General features: G+C 38.2%; 1 protein-coding gene across 1 annotated transcript; it reads right to left on the bottom strand.

Annotated features, from left to right (window-relative positions):
- Window positions 1-228: 228 nt before the first annotated feature.
- Window positions 229-18,230, bottom strand: LOC135481671 (pleckstrin homology domain-containing family A member 8-like). Its single transcript, XM_064761355.1, has 13 exons — window positions 18,190-18,230; window positions 17,110-17,226; window positions 14,521-14,676; window positions 13,692-13,816; window positions 12,578-12,748; window positions 7,026-7,066; window positions 5,932-6,038; window positions 5,781-5,901; window positions 5,220-5,305; window positions 4,405-4,463; window positions 3,230-3,360; window positions 2,207-2,339; window positions 229-613 (listed from the first exon to the last, which is right to left on the bottom strand). The coding sequence occupies exons 1-13, from the start codon at window positions 18,227-18,229 to the stop codon at window positions 416-418; spliced, it is 1,485 nt and encodes a 494-aa protein (XP_064617425.1). The 5' UTR covers window position 18,230; the 3' UTR covers window positions 229-415.
- Window positions 18,231-19,927: the final 1,697 nt, after the last annotated feature.

A 19,927-nucleotide genomic window follows, 5' to 3' on the forward strand; every position in this document is an offset into this window, starting at 1 on the left:
TGTACGCTCCATTATGCTGTGATGAACAATTACAACTGCTACATTGGTTATTGTCAGAGGAAAATGGCAGCAAGCCCAGAAGATCATCCACAAGACCATACCTGCTAAATCAAACAAGAAGCTAAGGTCCCTCTAGCACTCGTAACAGATAAATAGTTCTATTTACAAACATAACCATTTGTACATCGATATATGCATATGATCAAGAAGTAAGGCAAATTATTAACTCCCGAGTTAAAATTAGATTCTCCCGATCAAATATGCAAAATAAGCTTTCCTTTGTACTGTCACCTGGAGTCCTGTACCGTACCTGAACCTTTGATTTCACATTCAAACTGTACTGAGAAACTTTCTGTTCTCCTTTATTTTCACATCTCAACTTCACTTTCACTTTTGAAACATTTAACTTTCACTTTCAAACTTTCTCTTCATCGTCCAGATCATTTGCAGAGTAAAAGTCCTGTAGGATTTTGAGCAAAACATCCAAAGCTGTGATATATTCATCTATATCGCAATAGAGAAGTTTGTGAAACTCTGGATGTTCTGCATCATTTTCATCAATGGCAAGTTTTTTAATGAACTGGTCACGATAGGGAACAGCCTTCACTGCCAACTGAAAGAAAACAAAACAGTTTCATATGTAGAGGGTAGGATAAAACCATACCCGTCATCCCATGTCAAATCAGCCAAAAACAATTTTTTTTTTCAGTGACCCTCTTGAATTTGTCTGAAAAAATTCTTAAAAATACCTCAACACATATATGAAAATGGGTTGTTATATCTCCAAATTAGTAGTAGTCTTTGATAGATGACATTTTAAACACACCATGTAATGTTCATTTTGGACAGTCTTGAAATGCTTTAGTGTTCCAAGTAGCTGTAATTTCCCATTCAAGGGGACTAGAAGCCTGCAAATTGTGGGAGGAGATGGGGCAAGGCCAGGGAAAAACCACGACCGTCCGCAGGTTGCTGGAAGACCCAATACTTTTTGAGATACCAACCTTTAAACATCACACTTCAGTGAGCCACCATAGGTCTGGTGAAGTATGTAGGAGAAGTGGTGAAGTATATAGGAGAAGTGGTGAAGTATATAGGAGAAGTGGTGAAGTATATAGGAGAAGTGGTGAAGTATATTGGAGAAGTGATGAAGTATATAGGAGAAGTGGTGAAGTATGTAGGAGAAGTGGTGAAGTATATAGGAGAAGTGGTGAAGTATATAGGAGAAGTGGTGAAGTATGTAGGAGAAGTGGTGAAGTATATAGGAGAAGTGGTGAAGTATATTGGAGAAGTGATGAAGTATATTGGAGAAGTGGTGAAGTATATAGGAGAAGTGGTGAAGTATGTAGGAGAAGTGGTGAAGTATATATGAGAAGTGGTGAAGTATATAGGAGAAGTGGTGAAGTATATTGGAGAAGTGATGAAGTATATAGGAGAAGTGGTGAAGTATATAGGAGAAGTGGTGAAGTATATAGATTTTCGATACCTGGTTAATATTGTTTATTATCCAGGTTTAACAACCGTAGAAACTACAAGTTACTCCTTTTTACTCTCGAAATTTTTCTCACTTCAAGATACATCTCTAAGCCAACTATGGAAAAAATTCAAAAAGAAAACTCATACTGGAAATACATTTTTGAAAAAGCCAACCACAAGACTTCAGAAATATTTCTCTGCTGGCTGTACTATAGACCTGCGGGTGGTTGTGAGTTTCCTCTAAGACCTGGCCAGATTTCTCTAACAATAATGCCGGTCACCACTGTGTAAGAAAAGTATCCTTGAGTACGGCATCAAACACTAATCTAACACATATAAGTTCGAGTCCGGATCATGCTGGCTTCCTCTCTGGTAGGACGTAGGAACCTGTGGATGGTCATAGGTTTCCCCTTGGATCTGTGCAGTTTCATCACATCATAATACTAGCTGCTGCTGAGTAAGTGAAATTTTCTAGAATACGGTGTGAAACACAACTGATATAAATAAACAAACATACAAAGACATAATGCCTTTACATGAATGCACCACACTCTAAGCTCTGTTCCACAAAACCACAAATCAATTCTTTGCAACTTCTTTTATCATTAAAATCATGAGGGTCCTTGTGTGTCGTCAACCCAAACAAAACTATTTGAAAAATAAGGGTTATGAAAAATGTGATTAACGAAGGTTTATGAAAGTGGCCCCTGAACGAGGGCCAGCATCAACTCACCGCAAAGACGCCCCTTACCACCCAGCTGTGATAGTTCCTTAGTGTTTTCCCATACGCATTTGTAATGCAGGTCAATAACTCCTCTTGTCCATCACTTAACTCCTGCAGAAGCATGCGCATAAACTCCAATGACCTGACAAAATGATGAACAGTTGCAAGTTTAACTCCAATGACATGACAAAATGATGAACAGTTGCAAGTTTAACTCCAATGACATGACAAAATGATGAACAGTCACAAGTTTAACTCAAATGACATGACAAACTGGCAAACAGTTGCAAGTTTAACTCCAATGACATGACAAAATGATGAACAGTTGCAAGTTTAACTCCAATGACCTGACAAAATGATGAACAGTTGCAAGTTTAACTCCAATGACATGACAATCTGGTGAACAATTGCTAGTTTAACTCCAATGACATGACAAAATGATAAACAATTGCAAGTTTAACTCCAATGACCTGACAAGACAAGTCACAGTTACAAATTACAGGCAAAGAGCACACTAGCATGACGTACGTTAGACAGAATACCATTAAAGATAATGTGGGAAACCTTTGGTTATCTGCACCTGTAAAATTGACCGCCATGGCGTATACAGAGTGGACGTAGATTTAGTAGAAAGGCTAGCAAGAACTTTCCTGTAGGAGACATGAATGATCAGCTCAATACAGAAAGTACTGAAGTTATGTATTAAGGTTAGTTAATGAATAAAAAAATGTTTGGGATTTAATGTCATACTTAACAATTTTTCAGTCATATGACGAGTAGGCATCATTAGGTGTTTTTACATATACTGTGTCTTCTTGATTTATTAATTTATTTGACTGGTGTTTTGCGTCGTACTCAAGATTATTTCACTTATAGGACAGCGGCCAGCATTATGGTGGGAGGAAACCGGGCAGAGCCCGGGGGAAACCCACGACCATCCGCAGGTTGCTGCAGACGTACGGCCAGAGGTCTCTCCTACATTTTGATGCTCTGCTGTATACATTTAAATACACTGTATAACAGAATTCCTACCTTTTCATCCATAAAAGGGCCACGGTGGCTGAACTGGAATGTTGATATTGTTTCAATTTTATTTCATGAAGCACCATCTTTTGAAGACTTGTAAATTCTGTGGGGTTGGACTTGTGTTTCTCTTCCATTTTCTGAACAAAACAACATAGAAGAGCAATATTCTTAAGCCCACTGAGCTTATGTCATACTATCAAAGGAATAAACTGCCGAAAGAAATTCAGAGTTTCTGAGTCAGGTACCATCAATACAAAAATGAGTTGCATCTCCTAATTAAACTTCCTGGGCCTACATTTTCTGAAAAATGTTGATTAAGAGAATTATAAGGGGAAATCCATCATTGGTCTAAATTGTCTGCCCAATGAGGTAACATGCAAATGAGGAAGCATAAAGATTCCCACAATGCAATTTTTTGCAGTCGCCAATATGTCTCAATATGTACAATGACGTGTTTTAAAATTAGTAAATACTCTGTGAATATGAAATGCCCTTCTCAATTTACTCTAGACATTGTCCACTGTCACACCTTTACTTTATGAACAAGCCAAATAAGTAAGAAAAAAGGGCCACTATATTATACCACTCATTTCCTCTCCAAAGCCTGTTTGTTTCACTGTTTCATTGGGGTTTAATGCCACTTTCCACATTATGACAGTGTCTACTGATAGCAGGTCTGACATTTCTATAGTGCTGCCTCACTGGAATGCCATGTTGATGACACCAGACCAGTACTTTGCTTACTATTCCTCTTAAGTTAAGCACCATGTGAATTAATAGTGTCTGTCTCTCATTTTTTGTCAATCAGGACTAATTTTTCAGTGGGAATCCCAGAGTACTTTTATTAAACTATTTCTGTATAACAAATATTTACTGGAATGGCTTTTTGCACTATACTCAAGAAGGTTTCACTTATACGACAGCGGCCAGCGTTATTGTGGGAGGAAATTGGAACTCACAGCCACTGCATTGGTGAGAGGCTTCTGGGTCTTAGTGCCCCACTGGCACTCCAACCCCCTCGGCCACAGAGGCCCCCAGCTTCCTTAGCAAAACCGTTTTGGATAAGAAACACAGAATTGTCAGTGACACAGACAATCCAGATGCAATCCAGATAAAAATTCATGTGCTACATTTAAAGACAAAGACTTCAGTTCAGTTTTAAATTTACATAAGACACTTACCCGAATATTTCCTATATAATCCATTTTAACTGGGGCAAACGCTGTACCATGTAAACAGTCTGGAAAAGACACAAAATTGACCTGGATTGATGTCTGATGGCACGGAATGTATAACAGTGGCAGTACAGAGAGAGTAAGCCTTGCTCTAGTGGTTGGAGGCAACTGCCTTTATAAAGCTTGGACACATGAGGTGTGTTTTCAAACCCACCCAATGAAAGGTCATTTGCAGATTACCCAAATTCCTCACACATTTCATACATGAAAGAGCAACTCTCAGTGCAATTTAGGAACACTTTTAATTCAATTTTGGAGACAAAACTTCTTTGGTTGAATTGGCCAATTCCAGGGCTTTACAAAAAGCATAATTTTAATAGCATGATACAAAACATGCTTGAATAAACACCTTAAGAATTACAGTACCCTGCTCTCACTAACCACAGGCAGCCAATCAAAAAATCCCCAGAGGTCAAAACTCTTGTGTTTTTGTAAAACGTATATTACTTCCCTTTGCATGGATTATCCCTCATTCAAGGTAGGGAACTGTTTAACTCTCCGAAGCAGCTAGCATTTGAAAGTACTGGTGTGATTTAACTGTGATCACAGCGATTAACTATGACTAATAAGATTTTAAAATTTCTCACATTTTTAAACTCACAAAGTCAACTGTAAACTGTTCCATAGTCCCATATGGTTTAATACTTAAATAGAGGACAGAAAGGGATCTAATTTCAGGACAAGGGAAGTAAACTATGTAAGACATTTTTCTTTCAAGCCTGTGTAACTAGAGGAAAAAAACAGGTTAAAACATATCTCACCAAACAAGGGGACAAGACTTTGGCAACTTTGTAGAAAATGCTCCACAGGAATCTCACCGTCTTCTTGAAACCGAATGTCCACAAAACTGACAATTGGACCACAACAAAAAATTAGCATTTTCTGCATCTCCTTTGCGAATGCTGATTTACAACTTACTCACTTATGTCATGGTGTCCAGGTTTTCAAAGTGAACGAACTATAGATTTGTTTGTTTAATTTATTTAAACGTTTTTTTTTATTCTTGTATATGTCATGCATAATGCCATACTCAAGAGTTTCTCAATTATACAGTGGCAAAGAGAAAACTGGAGAGCCTCGCTGTTTGTGGGGCCTTGGTGACAATAAGCGGTTCGCATAAATTATTAAACTGTCTTCGCAGTTTAACATTTGTCTTCCATCAATACAATATCTGTGTTGGTGGTTTATCCCCAACACTCCAGTTTCCTCCAATCCAATAAAACCAACCTCCATTTGCAGAATTCTTGAATAAGGCATTAAAGAAATAAATCGTAAAATGTGATTTTTCATCTTAATGTAGTACTACACTAGTGCATACACACCTGCTTGACATGTTGCTAAAAAATGTGGGTATTCTGTTCGTAGCTATGGAAACCACACTCTCTTCTGGATGTGAGCTACAGTTGTGATTATGAAGATGCGTTGGATTGGACGATATCTTTACTGGACTCATCATCAGCAATGGCGTTTAGGGAGGGTTTGGGGAGGGCTGTTGCGAGGTTTCGGAATTGACAGACGAGCGTGAAGATTGACGTGAGTATGACGACTGACTTTCCCCCCTCTGTCTCATGGCACTTACACTGCAATTACAAAACGAAATCAAAGCTGTCATCAAAAAAGTGTTGCCAGTCTTTTACCAGTTCTGGTAGGCTGAACTCTATATTTAATGTTCATGTTAATGGGGGAAAAAAAAGCAAAGAAGATTGACCAGAATTACTTGGATTTGAACCACAGGCAGCTACTGTAATTCTTCAACCCTATAATGAAAGTATTATTTTGTAGTGACTGATAAAATTGTACCTTTTGTGAAGCACTGTACCTGGACAATGCCAAAAACATAGTTTTGTCCCCACAATCAAAATGAAAAATGTGCATAAATTGCACTGAAAGTTGCTCTTTCATATGCGAATAATTTGAGGAATTAGGGTGGATATAATGCCCAATGGGCTTGTGTGAAAACCAGTGAAAAGAAAATAAACATTGCTCTCAGAGAGTAGTGCTGGGCTACATGTATAGCTGTGACAGGCGACAATTCTGGGGATTGGATTTGTTCGCTACGCATAAATTGTATGCTGAATAACAACACTGTGTAGATTATTCAGAGATCCAGTATATGGTAAAGTACCTTAATTCGTCTCAAATCTTGGACAGATATTAGTAGTGTTGAAATAGAATGTTACATGTGCTTTACAGCCTTTTGGAAAAGTAAAGATACGAGTATCTTGTTCATGAGATGGGTCTAACCATGACAGAAAAAAGAAACTCAATACTCCCTGCCTAGAATTACAAATTTATTGGCTAAAATGAGTAGACCAGTTGTTCCAAATTTTAGAAGAAGTAGGGGTACAAATTTAATACTAGAAACATTTCATTTTCAATAAAAATGAAAAGTGGACTTTCAATATCATTTTTATTCCATTTCTGGATTTTTAGTTTGGCATAAGAGGAATATTCTTGAGTACTGTTCAAAACACCAAATAAATAAATAAATAAATAAATAAGTAAATAAATAAATAAATAAATTCAAACATAACAGGAGACTGATAATAAAACCACTGAAATCTGACCTTTCTGATGAACTTGATCTGTGTACTGAATTTCTTGATGACTGGAAATAGAAATTAAGTCTTATTTATCTGAAGGTAAAGTTGAACACTTGTCCAAGCAATTGTCATCATACGGTGGCCAACCCCCTCACCCCTCCCCCATTCTATGTAGCTACCCTGCATTCCATTCTGTGTAGCTACCCTACTTTCCATTCTGTGCAGCTACCCTACATTCCATTCTGTGTAGCTACCCTACATCCCATTTTGTGTACCTTACCCTACATTGCATTCTGTGTAGCTACCGTACATTCCATTCTGTGTACTACTCCCTACATTCCATCCTGTGTAGCTACCCTACATTCCATCCTGTGTAGCTACCCTACATTCCATTCTGTGTAGCTACCCTACATCCCATTTTGTGTACCTACCCTACATTGCATTCTGTGTAGCTACCGTACATTCCATTCTGTGTAGCTACACTACATTCCATCCTGTGTAGCTAGCCTACATTCCATCCTGTGTAGCTACCCTGCATTCCATTCTGTGTAGCTACCCTACATTCCATTCTGTGTAGCTACCCTACATTCCATTCTGTGTAGCTATCATACATTCCATCCTGTGTAGCTACCCTGCATTCCATTCTGTGCAGCTACCATACATTGCATTCTGTGTAGCTACCGTACATTCCATCCTGTGTAGCTACCCTACACTCCATTCTGTGTAGCTACCCTACATTCCATTCTGTGTAGCTACCCTACATTCCATTCTGTGTAGCTACCCTACATCCCATTTTGTGTAGATACCGTACATTCCATCCTGTGTAGCTACCCTACATTCCATTCTGTGTAGCTACCCTACATTCCATTCTGTGTAGCTACCGTACATTCTATCCTGTGTAGCTACCCTACATTCCATTCTGTGTAGCTACCCTACATTCCATTCTGTGTAGCTACCCTTACATTCCATCCTGTGTAGCTATCCTACATTCCATTCTGTGTAGCTCCCCTACATTCCATTCTGTGTAGCTACCCTACATTCTACATCGATGTGTACACCATCTTCCTTTTAATTCAATCTTCGCAACTAAATGATCTGCTGTAACACAAAGACATATACTCAGCCTCAATTGAGTACATGGATTCCATCTTACAAATGTTCTAGTATTTTAGTTGTGCATGTACTAAGATATGTGTTAGTGTGTCATGAATCCAGATTCAAAAGCACACATTCAGTTGTACTACCGAGATATGTGTTAGTGTGTCATGACTCCAAATTCAAAAGCACACATTCAATTGTACTAATGAGATATGTGTCAGTGTATCATGAATCCAGATTCAAAAGCACACATTCAATTGTACTAATGAGATATATGTTAGTGTGTCATGACTCCAGATTCAAAGCACACATTCAGTTGTACTAACGAGATATGTGTTAGTGTGTCATGAATCCAGGCTCAAAAGCACACATTCAATTGTACTAACGAGATATGTGTTAGTGTGTCATGACTCCAGATTCAAAAGCACACATTCAGTTGTACTACCAAGATATGTGTTAGTGTGTCATGAATCCAGATTCAAAAGCACACATTCAGTTGTACTAATGAGATATGTGTTAGTGTGTCATGACTCCAGATTCAAAAGCACACATTCAGTTGTACTACCAAGATATGTGTTAGTGTGTCAAGAATCCAGATTCAAAAGCACACATTCAGTTGTACTACCGAGATACATCTTAGTGTGTCAAGAATCCAGATTCAAAAGCACACATTCAGTTGTATTAACGAGATATCTTAGTGTGTCATGACTCCAGATTCAGAGCACACATTCAGTTGTACTAACAAGATATATGTCAGTGTGTCATGACTCCAGATTCAAAGCACACATTCAGTTGTACTAACAAGATATGTGTTAGTGTGCCATGACTCCAGATTCAAAGCACACATTCAGTTGTACTAACGAGATATGTGTTAGTGTGTCATGACTCCAGGCTCAAAAGCACACATTCAGTTGTACTAACGAGATATGTGTTAGTGTGTTATGAATCCAGATTCAAAGCACACATTCAGTTGTACTAACGAGATATGTGTTAGTGTGTCATGACTCCAGATTCAAAGCACACATTCAATTGTACTAACGAGATATGTGTTAGTGTGTTATGAATCCAGGTTCAAAAGCACACATTCAGTTGTACTACCGAGATATGTGTTAGTGCGTCAAGAATCCAGATTCAAAAGCACACATTCAGTTGTACTAACGAGATGTGTTAGTGTGTCATGAATTCAGATTCAAAAGCACACATTCAGTTGTACTAACGAGATATATGTTAGTGTGTCAAGAATCCAGATTCAAAAGCACACATTCAGTTGTACTAACAAGATATATATTAGTGTGTCAAGAATCCAGATTCAAAAGCACACATTCAGTTGTACTAACAAGATATATATTAGTGTGTCAAGAATCCAGATTCAAAACCACACATTCAGTTGTACTAACAAGATATATATTAGTGTGTCAAGAATCCAGATTCAAAAGCACACATTCAGTTGTACTAACGAGATATGTGTTAGTGTGTTATGAATCCAGATTCAAAAGCACACATTCAGTTGTACTAACGAGATATGTGTTAGTGTGTCATGACTCCAGATTGAAACGCACACATTCAGTTGTACTAACGAGATGTGTTAGTGTGTCATGACTCCAGATTCAAAAGCACACATTCAGTTGTACTAACGCGATATGTGTTAGTGTGTCATGACTCCAGACTCAAACCACGCATTCAATTGTACTAACGAGATATGTGTTATTGTGTCGTTAATCCAGACTCAAACCACACATTCAACTGTACTAACGAGATACATGTTAGTGTGTCATGAATCCAGACTCAAACCACACATTCAATTGTACTAACGAGATATGTGTTGGTGTGTCAAGAATCCAGATTCAAAACCACACATTCAGTTGTATTAACGAGATATGAGTTAGTGTGTTATGAATCCAGACTCAAAGCACACATTCAGTTGTATTAACGAGATATGAGTTAGTGTGTTATGAATCCAGATTCAAAGCACACATTCAGGTGTACTAACGAGATATGTCCTAGTGTGTCAAGACTCCAGATTCAAAACCACACATTCAGTTGTACTAACGAGATATATGTTAGTGTGTCAAGAATCCAGATTCAAAAGCACACATTCAGTTGTACTAACAAGATATGTGTTAGTGTGTCATGACTCCAGATTCAAAAGCACACATTCAGTTGTATTAACGAGATAGCTTAGTGTGTCATGAATTCAGATTCAAAACCACACATTCAGTTGTACTAACGAGATATGTGTTAGTGTGTCATGACTCCAGATTCAAAAGCACACATTCAGTTGTACTAACGAGATGTGTTAGTGTGTCATGAATTCAGATTCAAAAGCACACATTCAGTTGTACTAATGAGATATGTGTTAGTGTGTCATGACTCCAGATTCAAAAGCACACATTCAGTTGTACTAACGAGATATGTGTTAGTGTGTTATGAATCCAGATTCAAAAGCACATTCAGTTGTACTAATGAGATATGTGTTAGTGTGTCATGACTCCAGATTCAAAAGCACACATTCAGTTGTACTAACGAGATGTGTTAGTGTGTCATGAATTCAGATTCAAAAGCACACATTCAGTTGTACTAATGAGATATGTGTTAGTGTGTCATGACTCCAGATTCAAAAGCACACATTCAGTTGTACTAACGAGATGTGTTAGTGTGTCATGAATTCAGATTCAAAAGCACACATTCAGTTGTACTAATGAGATATGTGTTAGTGTGTCATGAATTCAGATTCAAAAGCACACATTCAGTTGTACTAACGAGATATGTGTTAGTGTGTTATGAATCCAGATTCAAAAGCACACATTCAGTTGTACTAACGAGATATGTGTTAGTGTGTTATGAATCCAGATTCAAAAGCACATTCAGTTGTACTAACGAGATATATGTTAGTGTGTCAAGAATCCAGATTCAAAAGCACACATTCAGTTGTACTAATGAGATATGTGTTAGTGTGTCATGACTCCAGATTCAAAAGCACACATTCAGTTGTACTAACGAGATATGTGTTAGTGTGTCATGAATTCAGATTCAAAAGCACACATTCAGTTGTACTAACGAGATATGTGTTAGTGTGTCAAGAATCCAGATTCAAAACCACACATTCAGTTGTACTAACGAGATACATGTTAGTGTGTCATGAATCCAGATTCAAAACCACACATTCAGTTGTACTAATGAGATATGTGTTAGTGTGTCATGACTCCAGATTCAAAAGCACACATTCAGTTGTACTAACGAGATATGTGTTAGTGTGTCATGAATCCAGATTCAAAAGCACACATTCAGTTGTACTAACGAGATATGTGTTAGTGTGTCATGAATTCAGATTCAAAACCACATTCAGTTGTACTAACGAGATATATGTTAGTGTGTCAAGAATCCAGATTCAAAAGCACACATTCAGTTGTACTAATGAGATATGTGTTAGTGTGTCATGACTCCAGATTCAAAAGCACATTCAGTTGTACTAACGAGATATGTGTTAGTGTGTCATGAATTCAGATTCAAAAGCACACATTCAGTTGTACTAACGAGATATGTGTCAGTGTATCATGAATCCAGATTCAAAACCACACATTCAGTTGTACTAATGAGATATGTGTTAGTGTGTCAAGAATCCAGATTCAAAACCACACATTCAGTTGTACTAACGAGATACATGTTAGTGTGTCAAGAATCCAGATTCAAAACCACACATTCAGTTGTACTAATGAGATATGTGTTAGTGTGTCATGACTCCAGATTCAAAAGCACACATTCAGTTGTACTAACGAGATATGTGTTAGTGTGTCATGAATCCAGATTCAAAAGCACACATTCAGTTGTACTAACGAGATATATGTTAGTGTGTCATGAATCCAGGCTCAAAAGCACACATTCAGTTGTACTAACGAGATATGTGTTAGTGTGTTATGAATCCAGATTCAAAAGCACCCATTCAGTTGTACTAACGAGATATGTGTTAGTGTGTCATGACTCCAGATTCAAAAGCACACATTCAGTTGTACTAACGAGATGTGTTAGTGTGTCATGACTCCAGATTCAAAAGCACACATTAAATTGTACTACTGATATATGTGTTAGTGTGTCATGACTCCAGATTCAAAAGCACACCTTCAGTTGTGCCAAAGGGATAAAAATGGTGGAAATAAAGTCACTTGGGCTTAAATTAAATTTAAAATTATAATTAATAACTTATTTCATTTTCGTAAACTTTCATTTACAAAGCACACATTCAGAGTAAATTCACCAGAATTTTATTCACCCCATCTACCTCTCCTACCACCATGGCTACCCGCAGACAGCTAAAAACCATCTCTGTATTAGGTTATTATTCCGTGTTTTATTTTAACAAAAAATAAAGTATAAAATTGTATCTGGAGAGGAATTTTAAAGATGCCAGTATTAAAGTCTGCAGACCTTATTCTATCTCTGAACAAATACGTTTACATTATATTTTGATACATGTAGCTTACTTTTTTATGCGAGACTCTAAGTGGGCTGGGGGGTAGTGCTGACCCTGGGGACTGTGGAGTGAGTGGGGTGTGGTGGACAATCTTGGCATGGGCAAGCTTCATGCAGTCCTCTAGCGTTTGTATGAAAGCATCACATGTGGCACTCAGTAATGAGGTGGCATCATCAAGTTGCTGAAAAACAAACAAGAAATTTGACTGATTTCATTCAATGTGTTTGACTGGTGTTTTAAGCCCGATCTCAACAATTCTTGGTAAATGAGCTCAAATTTTGCCCTGGAAAACATCACAAAATATTGCTAATATTGCATCTTGCGATCCAACTGAAATCTTCTCAGTACAGTATAATCCTACAGTGTATAAAAACTCTGCGGATGGTTGTGGGTTTTGCTCTCCTCTCACAAATAATACTGGCTGCCCTCGTATAAGTGAAATACTTTTGAGTATGGCGTACAACACCAACCAAATAAATAAACAAATCCAAAAAGCCCTGAGAACATCTTTTTCGACTAATTTATTTATTTATTAGATTAGTGTTTTACGCCATACTCTAGAATATTTCACCTATATTATGGTCAGGATTATGGTTGGAGGAAACCGGGCGGAGCCTGGTGGAAACCCACGACCATCCGCAGGTTGCTGGCAGACCTTCCCACGTACGGCTGGAGAGGAAGACAACATGAGCTGGACTTGAACTCACAGTGACCGCACTGGTGAGAGACTCCTGGGTCATTGCGCTGCGCTAGCGCTCTAACCGACTGAGCCACGGAGGCCCCCTCTTTCGACTAATAATGATGAATAAAAATATTTCGACCTAAACCACAGCCCTAAAACACTAAGATAGATTCAAACATCGGACTTATTCATTTATTTTATTTGTGTTTTATGCTGTACTCAAGAATATTTCACTTATGCGACAATGGCCATCATTATAGTTGAAGGAAACCCAGTAGAGCCCAGAGAAACCCACAACCATCTGCAGGTTGCTGCGAGACCTTCCCACGTATGGCAGGAGAGAAAGTCAGCACGAACTCACAGTGACCACATTGGGTAGAGGCTCCTGCATTATTGTGCTACCACTGGGCCACAGAGGGCTCCAAGAACATGTCGGTAATACCTCAATATCTGGCGTGTCACTGGCCGTGGCCGCCGTCTTCACTGCGTGCACCCGCTGCATCAACACATCGCAGTACAGTCGCAGCTCAGACTTTTTTGTTCTCAGGTTGTCAGGTGACAGCTCACCTGGGGATAACAAGAGGGATAAGATGTCTTCTATGTGTATGTCCCAATTTACTGGTATAACAAGACTAACACAATGAACAGATAACAGCTATTTCAGACCATGGATGAATATCAAATCTGCACCTAGGCTGCTGATATTTGATTGTTCTTTTTGTTCCTCAGGATTGATGTTTCAGGTTATAATACAAAAACAAATTCTGTGGCATTTTAGGGTCTTTATGTTCTTTCAACAGGCCAGATCATACTTTTATATTTGTACTGTTCATATAAAGAAGGAGGAGGTTGGAAAAAGTTTTACCTCTTATAGAAATAAAGCATTTCGTTTTACACACATTTGTACTTCATGGCATACTGAGAGTGTCATGCTGACAATCATGCGAGTCTATTGGAAATATCAACAGAATCTATCAAGAAAACGACAGAATATCCGTGTAGATTAGGCACTTATTTGAATTCAGCAGCAGGGTCTTCTGTCTATTCTATCCATAATATCACCTACGTCATATTACCGGACAGAGTAGACAGAAAAAAAATGAAAAATTACCACTTGTAGCAGCTAAGATGGCGAAAGAAATGGTTATGAGAAATGATCAATTAGCTTTACAGTTGGATAAAAAAAAAGAGAAAATCCCACTAATTATAAACATGGATATTTCATCTCACATTTTGTCATTTTCTTCGTTGCAGTGATCTCCCGATTTTACCTGTATCAGCTGGAGGTGTGCCATTGGCTGTACAGGCTTTGGAGCTTCCCAAGGCTACCAACCATTGTTGTCGTTCTTGTGGTGTGGCTGCCTTCACGTAGAAATGCTGCTCTCCAGGGATGATCAAATCCAGCCTGGTATTGTCAGTTTGATGAACTGTCAGACAAAATGTGAACATGAACAGCAAGTTTGCCAGCTGTGAAACAAAATACTTTCTGAAGGCCACTTAATGAGGTAATACATGTTTTTGAGCACCTTGATGGACTGAATCAGTTACAGATTGCTAGTGTAAGCAATTTATACCTGATTTTTTCATGCTTATGACATTATGTACTGATGTGCACATATGCATTGGTTTCATGAGTCGATAATCAGTTTTATGTTTAACTGCAGTGGCCACCTGTCCACTGCCTGGAATCAAGACCTTAGCGTCATTGATTGGGGATCCCTTTAGACTACTTCCTGCCTGACACAATATGGTCTAATAATTCTCAATGTATTTATTTATTTATTTATTTGATTGGTGTTTTACCCCGTACTCAAGAATATTTCATTTATACGAAGGCGGCCAGCATTATGGTGGGTGGAAACCGGGCACAGCCCGGGGGAAACCCACGACCATCCGCAGTTTACTGACAGACTTTCCCACTTACGGCCCTAGAGGAAGCCAGCATGAGCTGGACTTGAACTCACAGCGACCGCATTGTTAAGAGGCTCTTGGGTCACTACGCTGCCCTAGCGTGCTAACCGACTGAGCCACGGAGGCCCCCTTCTCAATGTATATGGTGTTCTTATCAAACATCAATGAAGTACACAAGCACCGTACCACCACAGAAGAAAACAGTGTGTTCTACTGTGATTCAGACCGTTTTTGTAGCTAATCCCCAGGACAGTTACTGACGTCAGATCTTCCTCCTTCATGACGACACATTAAAAACTGTCACAAACTGAAACACTGACACATTATAGATGCGCTCCATTTTGACATAACAATGGCTTCTCACTTGTGCAACTTAAGGGATTTTAAATTCTGCAACATTCCCCGTTCACAACTTCATTTGTTTTGTCGGGCTTTAAACATCACTTTGAAACTATTAGCATTGCTGTGATGTTTACATGTACATGTATACTGGTTATACCACTGTTTATACCGCAGAATTCCATGTTGAACATACTAGACATAATACAATGACACCATCATGTCAAGCAATGTTTGACACATCCCTCAAGGTGCACTATTGGCATTTCTCGGCCAGATAGACCACTTGACTCGCCATTTCTCATATACAGTCTATGCCCCAATATTACAGGTAATGCGTGAAAAGTCAGTAGTGCACCTATCTCATACTGATATCCATGCAAGCACTGATTAAACTGCCAAGTCAAAACTGGTGGATTGGCCAGACCTAGGATTGAACTCAGCCTCGTTGTTTCGTAATGATACTCTCCTCACAGTGGATGTGCCACTGTCTACACTCTCTCTACATCACTTCACCTCAACCAAGCTCAACCATCTGAGCCTGTGTGGTGCATTTAGGGTTGCTTAGGCTTAGCCTCAGCACGTGTGTCATTGGGCGGAACTATTTAATCAACATTCAGCAAATAAGATAGTTTCAAGTGTTTGCTACATTATTACAAATCGTTTTTTAGATAACAAGAATGCATGTGTATGAAGTACATGCATTATTATCACAGAAGGTATAAACAGAGTTTTTGCGTTTTCTGACATCAATACCTGCCTCATCACCTTGACCCTTTGCTGTGGCCTTGGCCTTGTTCAAGATTTCTGTACAAATTTTGTTAGTGGCAGCAGCAATGTAAATCGAGTGCACAGAGTGTCGTATCTGCTGTAAGGAATATGCAGCAGCTACTGTGATTGGTCTGAAAAATCATCCATGACTAAGTCACTCATTTCACCTAATTTTGTGGGCTCAGTTTTCGTGTTTTCACATTTGTTTGTTTATTAACTCCACTTCAGCAACATTACTACCATATCGTGGGGAAAAAAAAAAGATGGGCTGACATCCTATTAGGAAAACGTCATTTTCAACACATGCTACACGTATATGTATTAGCTAGATGACCCCCGTGAGAAATCAATTACATGTAATTTCAAAACTGCGGAAAAATCTGACTTCTTTTAAAGCCATTTTTGTGCATCACTTATAAGCCACCCAAGTACAGCTATACACATTTATCAAGTGTCACATTTTGGCATCAAATGTATCATTTAAAGTCCTTTAAATGTTCTTATGAAAGTCCATTATTTTTATATCAAACTTCAAGTGAAATACAGTATTAAAATTCACATTTAAAAATTTACTCAGTATATGTGCATTCAAGAAGACTTTTTTGAATGAACTGGTGAAAGCACTAGAAGACTACTGCTTCATTACAAATCCAGACAGTCAAAGTGGTAAAAAAAAATGTAGTAGTGAGACACTTGCCAAAAGTTAGCCGCTAAAGAGTTTTGTGTCATCTTGCACACAGGCCCTATGTTTAGTGAATGGCTCATGTTAAAAGATGACACCAGACTAATCTACCACATTAATGTTTTACCACTTCAAACAATATTCACAAGTAGCTTACCAACAACATCACAGACTGTCATTTTGATTGAACCTTTACATCCGCTGTTGACATCCTCCTGTGATTTGTAATATGACAGTATACCATCATCCAATACGAACCATCGTGGCTGCCAACCTGAAGTACAGAATTATACAACATACAAATTTATATAACAGCATTTACTTGTATCATTTGTAATACATGTACAAGCATCATAAAACATGATAGTATCATCTAATACAAACCTAAGGTGTTAAATTATACAGCATAAATTATTATACCTAATAGAGTGATTCTTAGCTTCTATTAATTTGTCAATACATGGTTACATGATATTCCACAAAACATGATCTACACCAACAACGTGCTCGGGCAAAGCCATGAAACCAATGTCACACTTACAGGGTAATACCTTATGACTCACAATCACAAAGTACTAGCAATGAATCTTGTGCTTATATCCAACAATCGTGAGCATTTATTCTAGTGCAGTTTATGTGCTCGGGTGGCAAACAAAGGGATGACAGCTAGCTGCACCATGAATGTACAAATTCAGAGATTTTTGGATGTTTTTGTGAGTTTTGTTTTTGGCTGAGCACTAAGCAAGTCAGCAACGTCTACCATTCTTAAAGACATAGTATGACATGGCCCAGGTTTGATCCCAGGTAAAAGAACCAAAGATGACACCGGTTTTGGACCGCAGTCATGGTTTAGAGAGGCCTTATCAGACATGGCGTGAATCGGTGTATGGTTTACCATTGGTTGCCCCTGTGATTACGATGCTCCGTCAGCCCAGTATAAAGAGAGTTGAAGAAAAACGAGAGAGGGCCATATGGACAGAAGTTGGTCTGTATTGAATAAAACGGTGTTGTACTTGTTGCATGTCACATTAATTTTTGTTCTCATTCCATTTCCTGGTCCAACCAGGATTCTCAACTGTCTTTCTCAATGCGTTTTTTATTTTGTTTTTCTCAGTCAGCGGGCGGTTCGTTTATAACGTGCTGTCAGTGGAATGTAGGAACCGTCTACATAATTACTGCTTAAAAGAATAAAATTTCATCACCGAGAAGGTAAGAAAAATCATGCTCGTTGCCAAACCTGAGAAGTAATTCGTCCATTTCCACAAGGTACCTTCCATGTTTGTTATGATCAACGTCAACATACAAAGCTAGCATCACAGCGAGAGATGCGTACTTTTCACACTTCCGGTTTTTCACTTTCGTATCCAGCTGTAAAGCGTCTTTGTTTACATTGAAGTTGTATATGACATGCATGAGATTAAAGACTTGACTGTCATGTTATCGAGAGTAAGGTGATATAACTGATTTCAGGCCTAAAACTGCCTCGCACACTCTCACCGTTTTTTATTTACTCATTATTGTTTTCACCACAGAACGTGTGTCGTCTTCATGCTTTTGTTCTTAATATCTAATTTTGCGAGAAGAAATTTGACTCGAAAATAAAGGAGATTTGTAGGTAGATTCTTTGAAGATGCTGTCAGTTTTAAAAATATCATAAATATTAAAACGATACATATGCCATGATGTATGATAGCTATATGTAAAAGAATAAATGACGAAGACGCGAGTTGCTTCAGAGAAATATCCAAATTGACCACAAAATATGCACATACATGTTCGGTTTCGAAAAAATTGGGGAATACAAAACAAACCGGAAACAAGTTACTCTGTCAGACTTGTTCATGAAAATACAAAATAGTTAAATAAATAGGTAAATAAATAAATAAATAAATAAATAAAAGTCTTGCTTAAATCACGGCGTTTGCACCGTGATTGTCCTTAAACAGGGGAGAGAACTGTTATCAAATTCACTTTTTGCTTCATCCGTCAAAGTTGACCGCTTTCATCATAAACTTAACAAAAACCTTAAATTTCCAGTGGACACAATTTTTTGGTTTAGTAGTCAGTTAGAGATACTTGGCGGGTTTAGTCACAACTGCTCGCGAAACGTTGTTTCTTGCTAAACAGAATCTGTGTCTCCTTTCGCCATCGTTTGGGTAAATTATTATTACTTTGGGTAAATCGCCGAACGTCATAGCAGAGGCCGTGGTCATTGAAGAGGGTCCAATTTTCGCGAGTATTATTGTGACAGCTGAAAAGCCACACCACCCGCAAAGCGATGTAAAAATGAGTGCCATAAGAACTTTACTTTAATGGCTGTTTTTAAGGAAAAGACCTGAATAGTGAAATGCTAGAATTGTCTCATCGTGTTAGTTTTTGTCTGACGTTAACTTGTTCAACCCACTAGGGCTAAGTGCAACAGTACTGATGATCGCCCTAGTAAGCAAAGGGAGGTAAACAGAAGTGTTTGAAAAAACTGGAGAGAAATTGCTAAATCTTACAAAAATCCGATTCCATAAAATATCACGGAATAAAATTTGTGCTCAGTTAAATAGAAAAAGAAACGAGAACATAAATCGAAATATAACCAAGATGAAAACCAGACTACAAATAATTATTTGGCCAGGGAGAAACGTAACTCTTCCAGGTAGGATTTTACTGAGTAAAGGTGAAGGAATATCGAGATTCGTTCACATTGCTGTATGATTTTATTGCACATTTTGGTGTCCTGCGCGTATGGTATTGTGTTTACAATAGGCCTATAGTGTGACGTCATTGTACACAGTATACGTCATTCTATGACGTACCCTTTGTAGCGGCAATTCCATGACTATGGCTTGACGGCGGATGTGACAATACATGTTTTGGAAACCAGTATATACTGATGCGTTTTAGTCACCCTTCTACAAACTGCTATACAGTGTTCAGTGTAAAGTTATAAATAGGTCCATATTGAACTTCACACATCTATTATG

Source organism: Liolophura sinensis, unplaced genomic scaffold, assembly GCF_032854445.1.
Source record: "Liolophura sinensis isolate JHLJ2023 unplaced genomic scaffold, CUHK_Ljap_v2 scaffold_429, whole genome shotgun sequence".
NCBI classification, from domain to species: Eukaryota; Metazoa; Mollusca; class Polyplacophora; order Chitonida; family Chitonidae; genus Liolophura; species Liolophura sinensis.

What these genes read in the sequence shown, in the direction of transcription:
- LOC135481671 (XM_064761355.1), bottom strand. Translation starts at nt 18,229, where the DNA reads ATGGAAGGTACCTTGTGGAAATGGACGAATTACTTCTCAG. An exon ending in TTAGAGTCTCGCATAAAAAA is followed by an intron (nt 7,067 to 12,577) that starts GTAAGCTACATG and finishes TTCTATTTCCAG; the next exon opens with TCATCAAGAAATTCAGTACA. An exon ending in GCCCTTTTATGGATGAAAAG is followed by an intron (nt 2,340 to 3,229) that starts GTAGGAATTCTG and finishes TCATTTTGTCAG; the next exon opens with GTCATTGGAGTTTATGCGCA.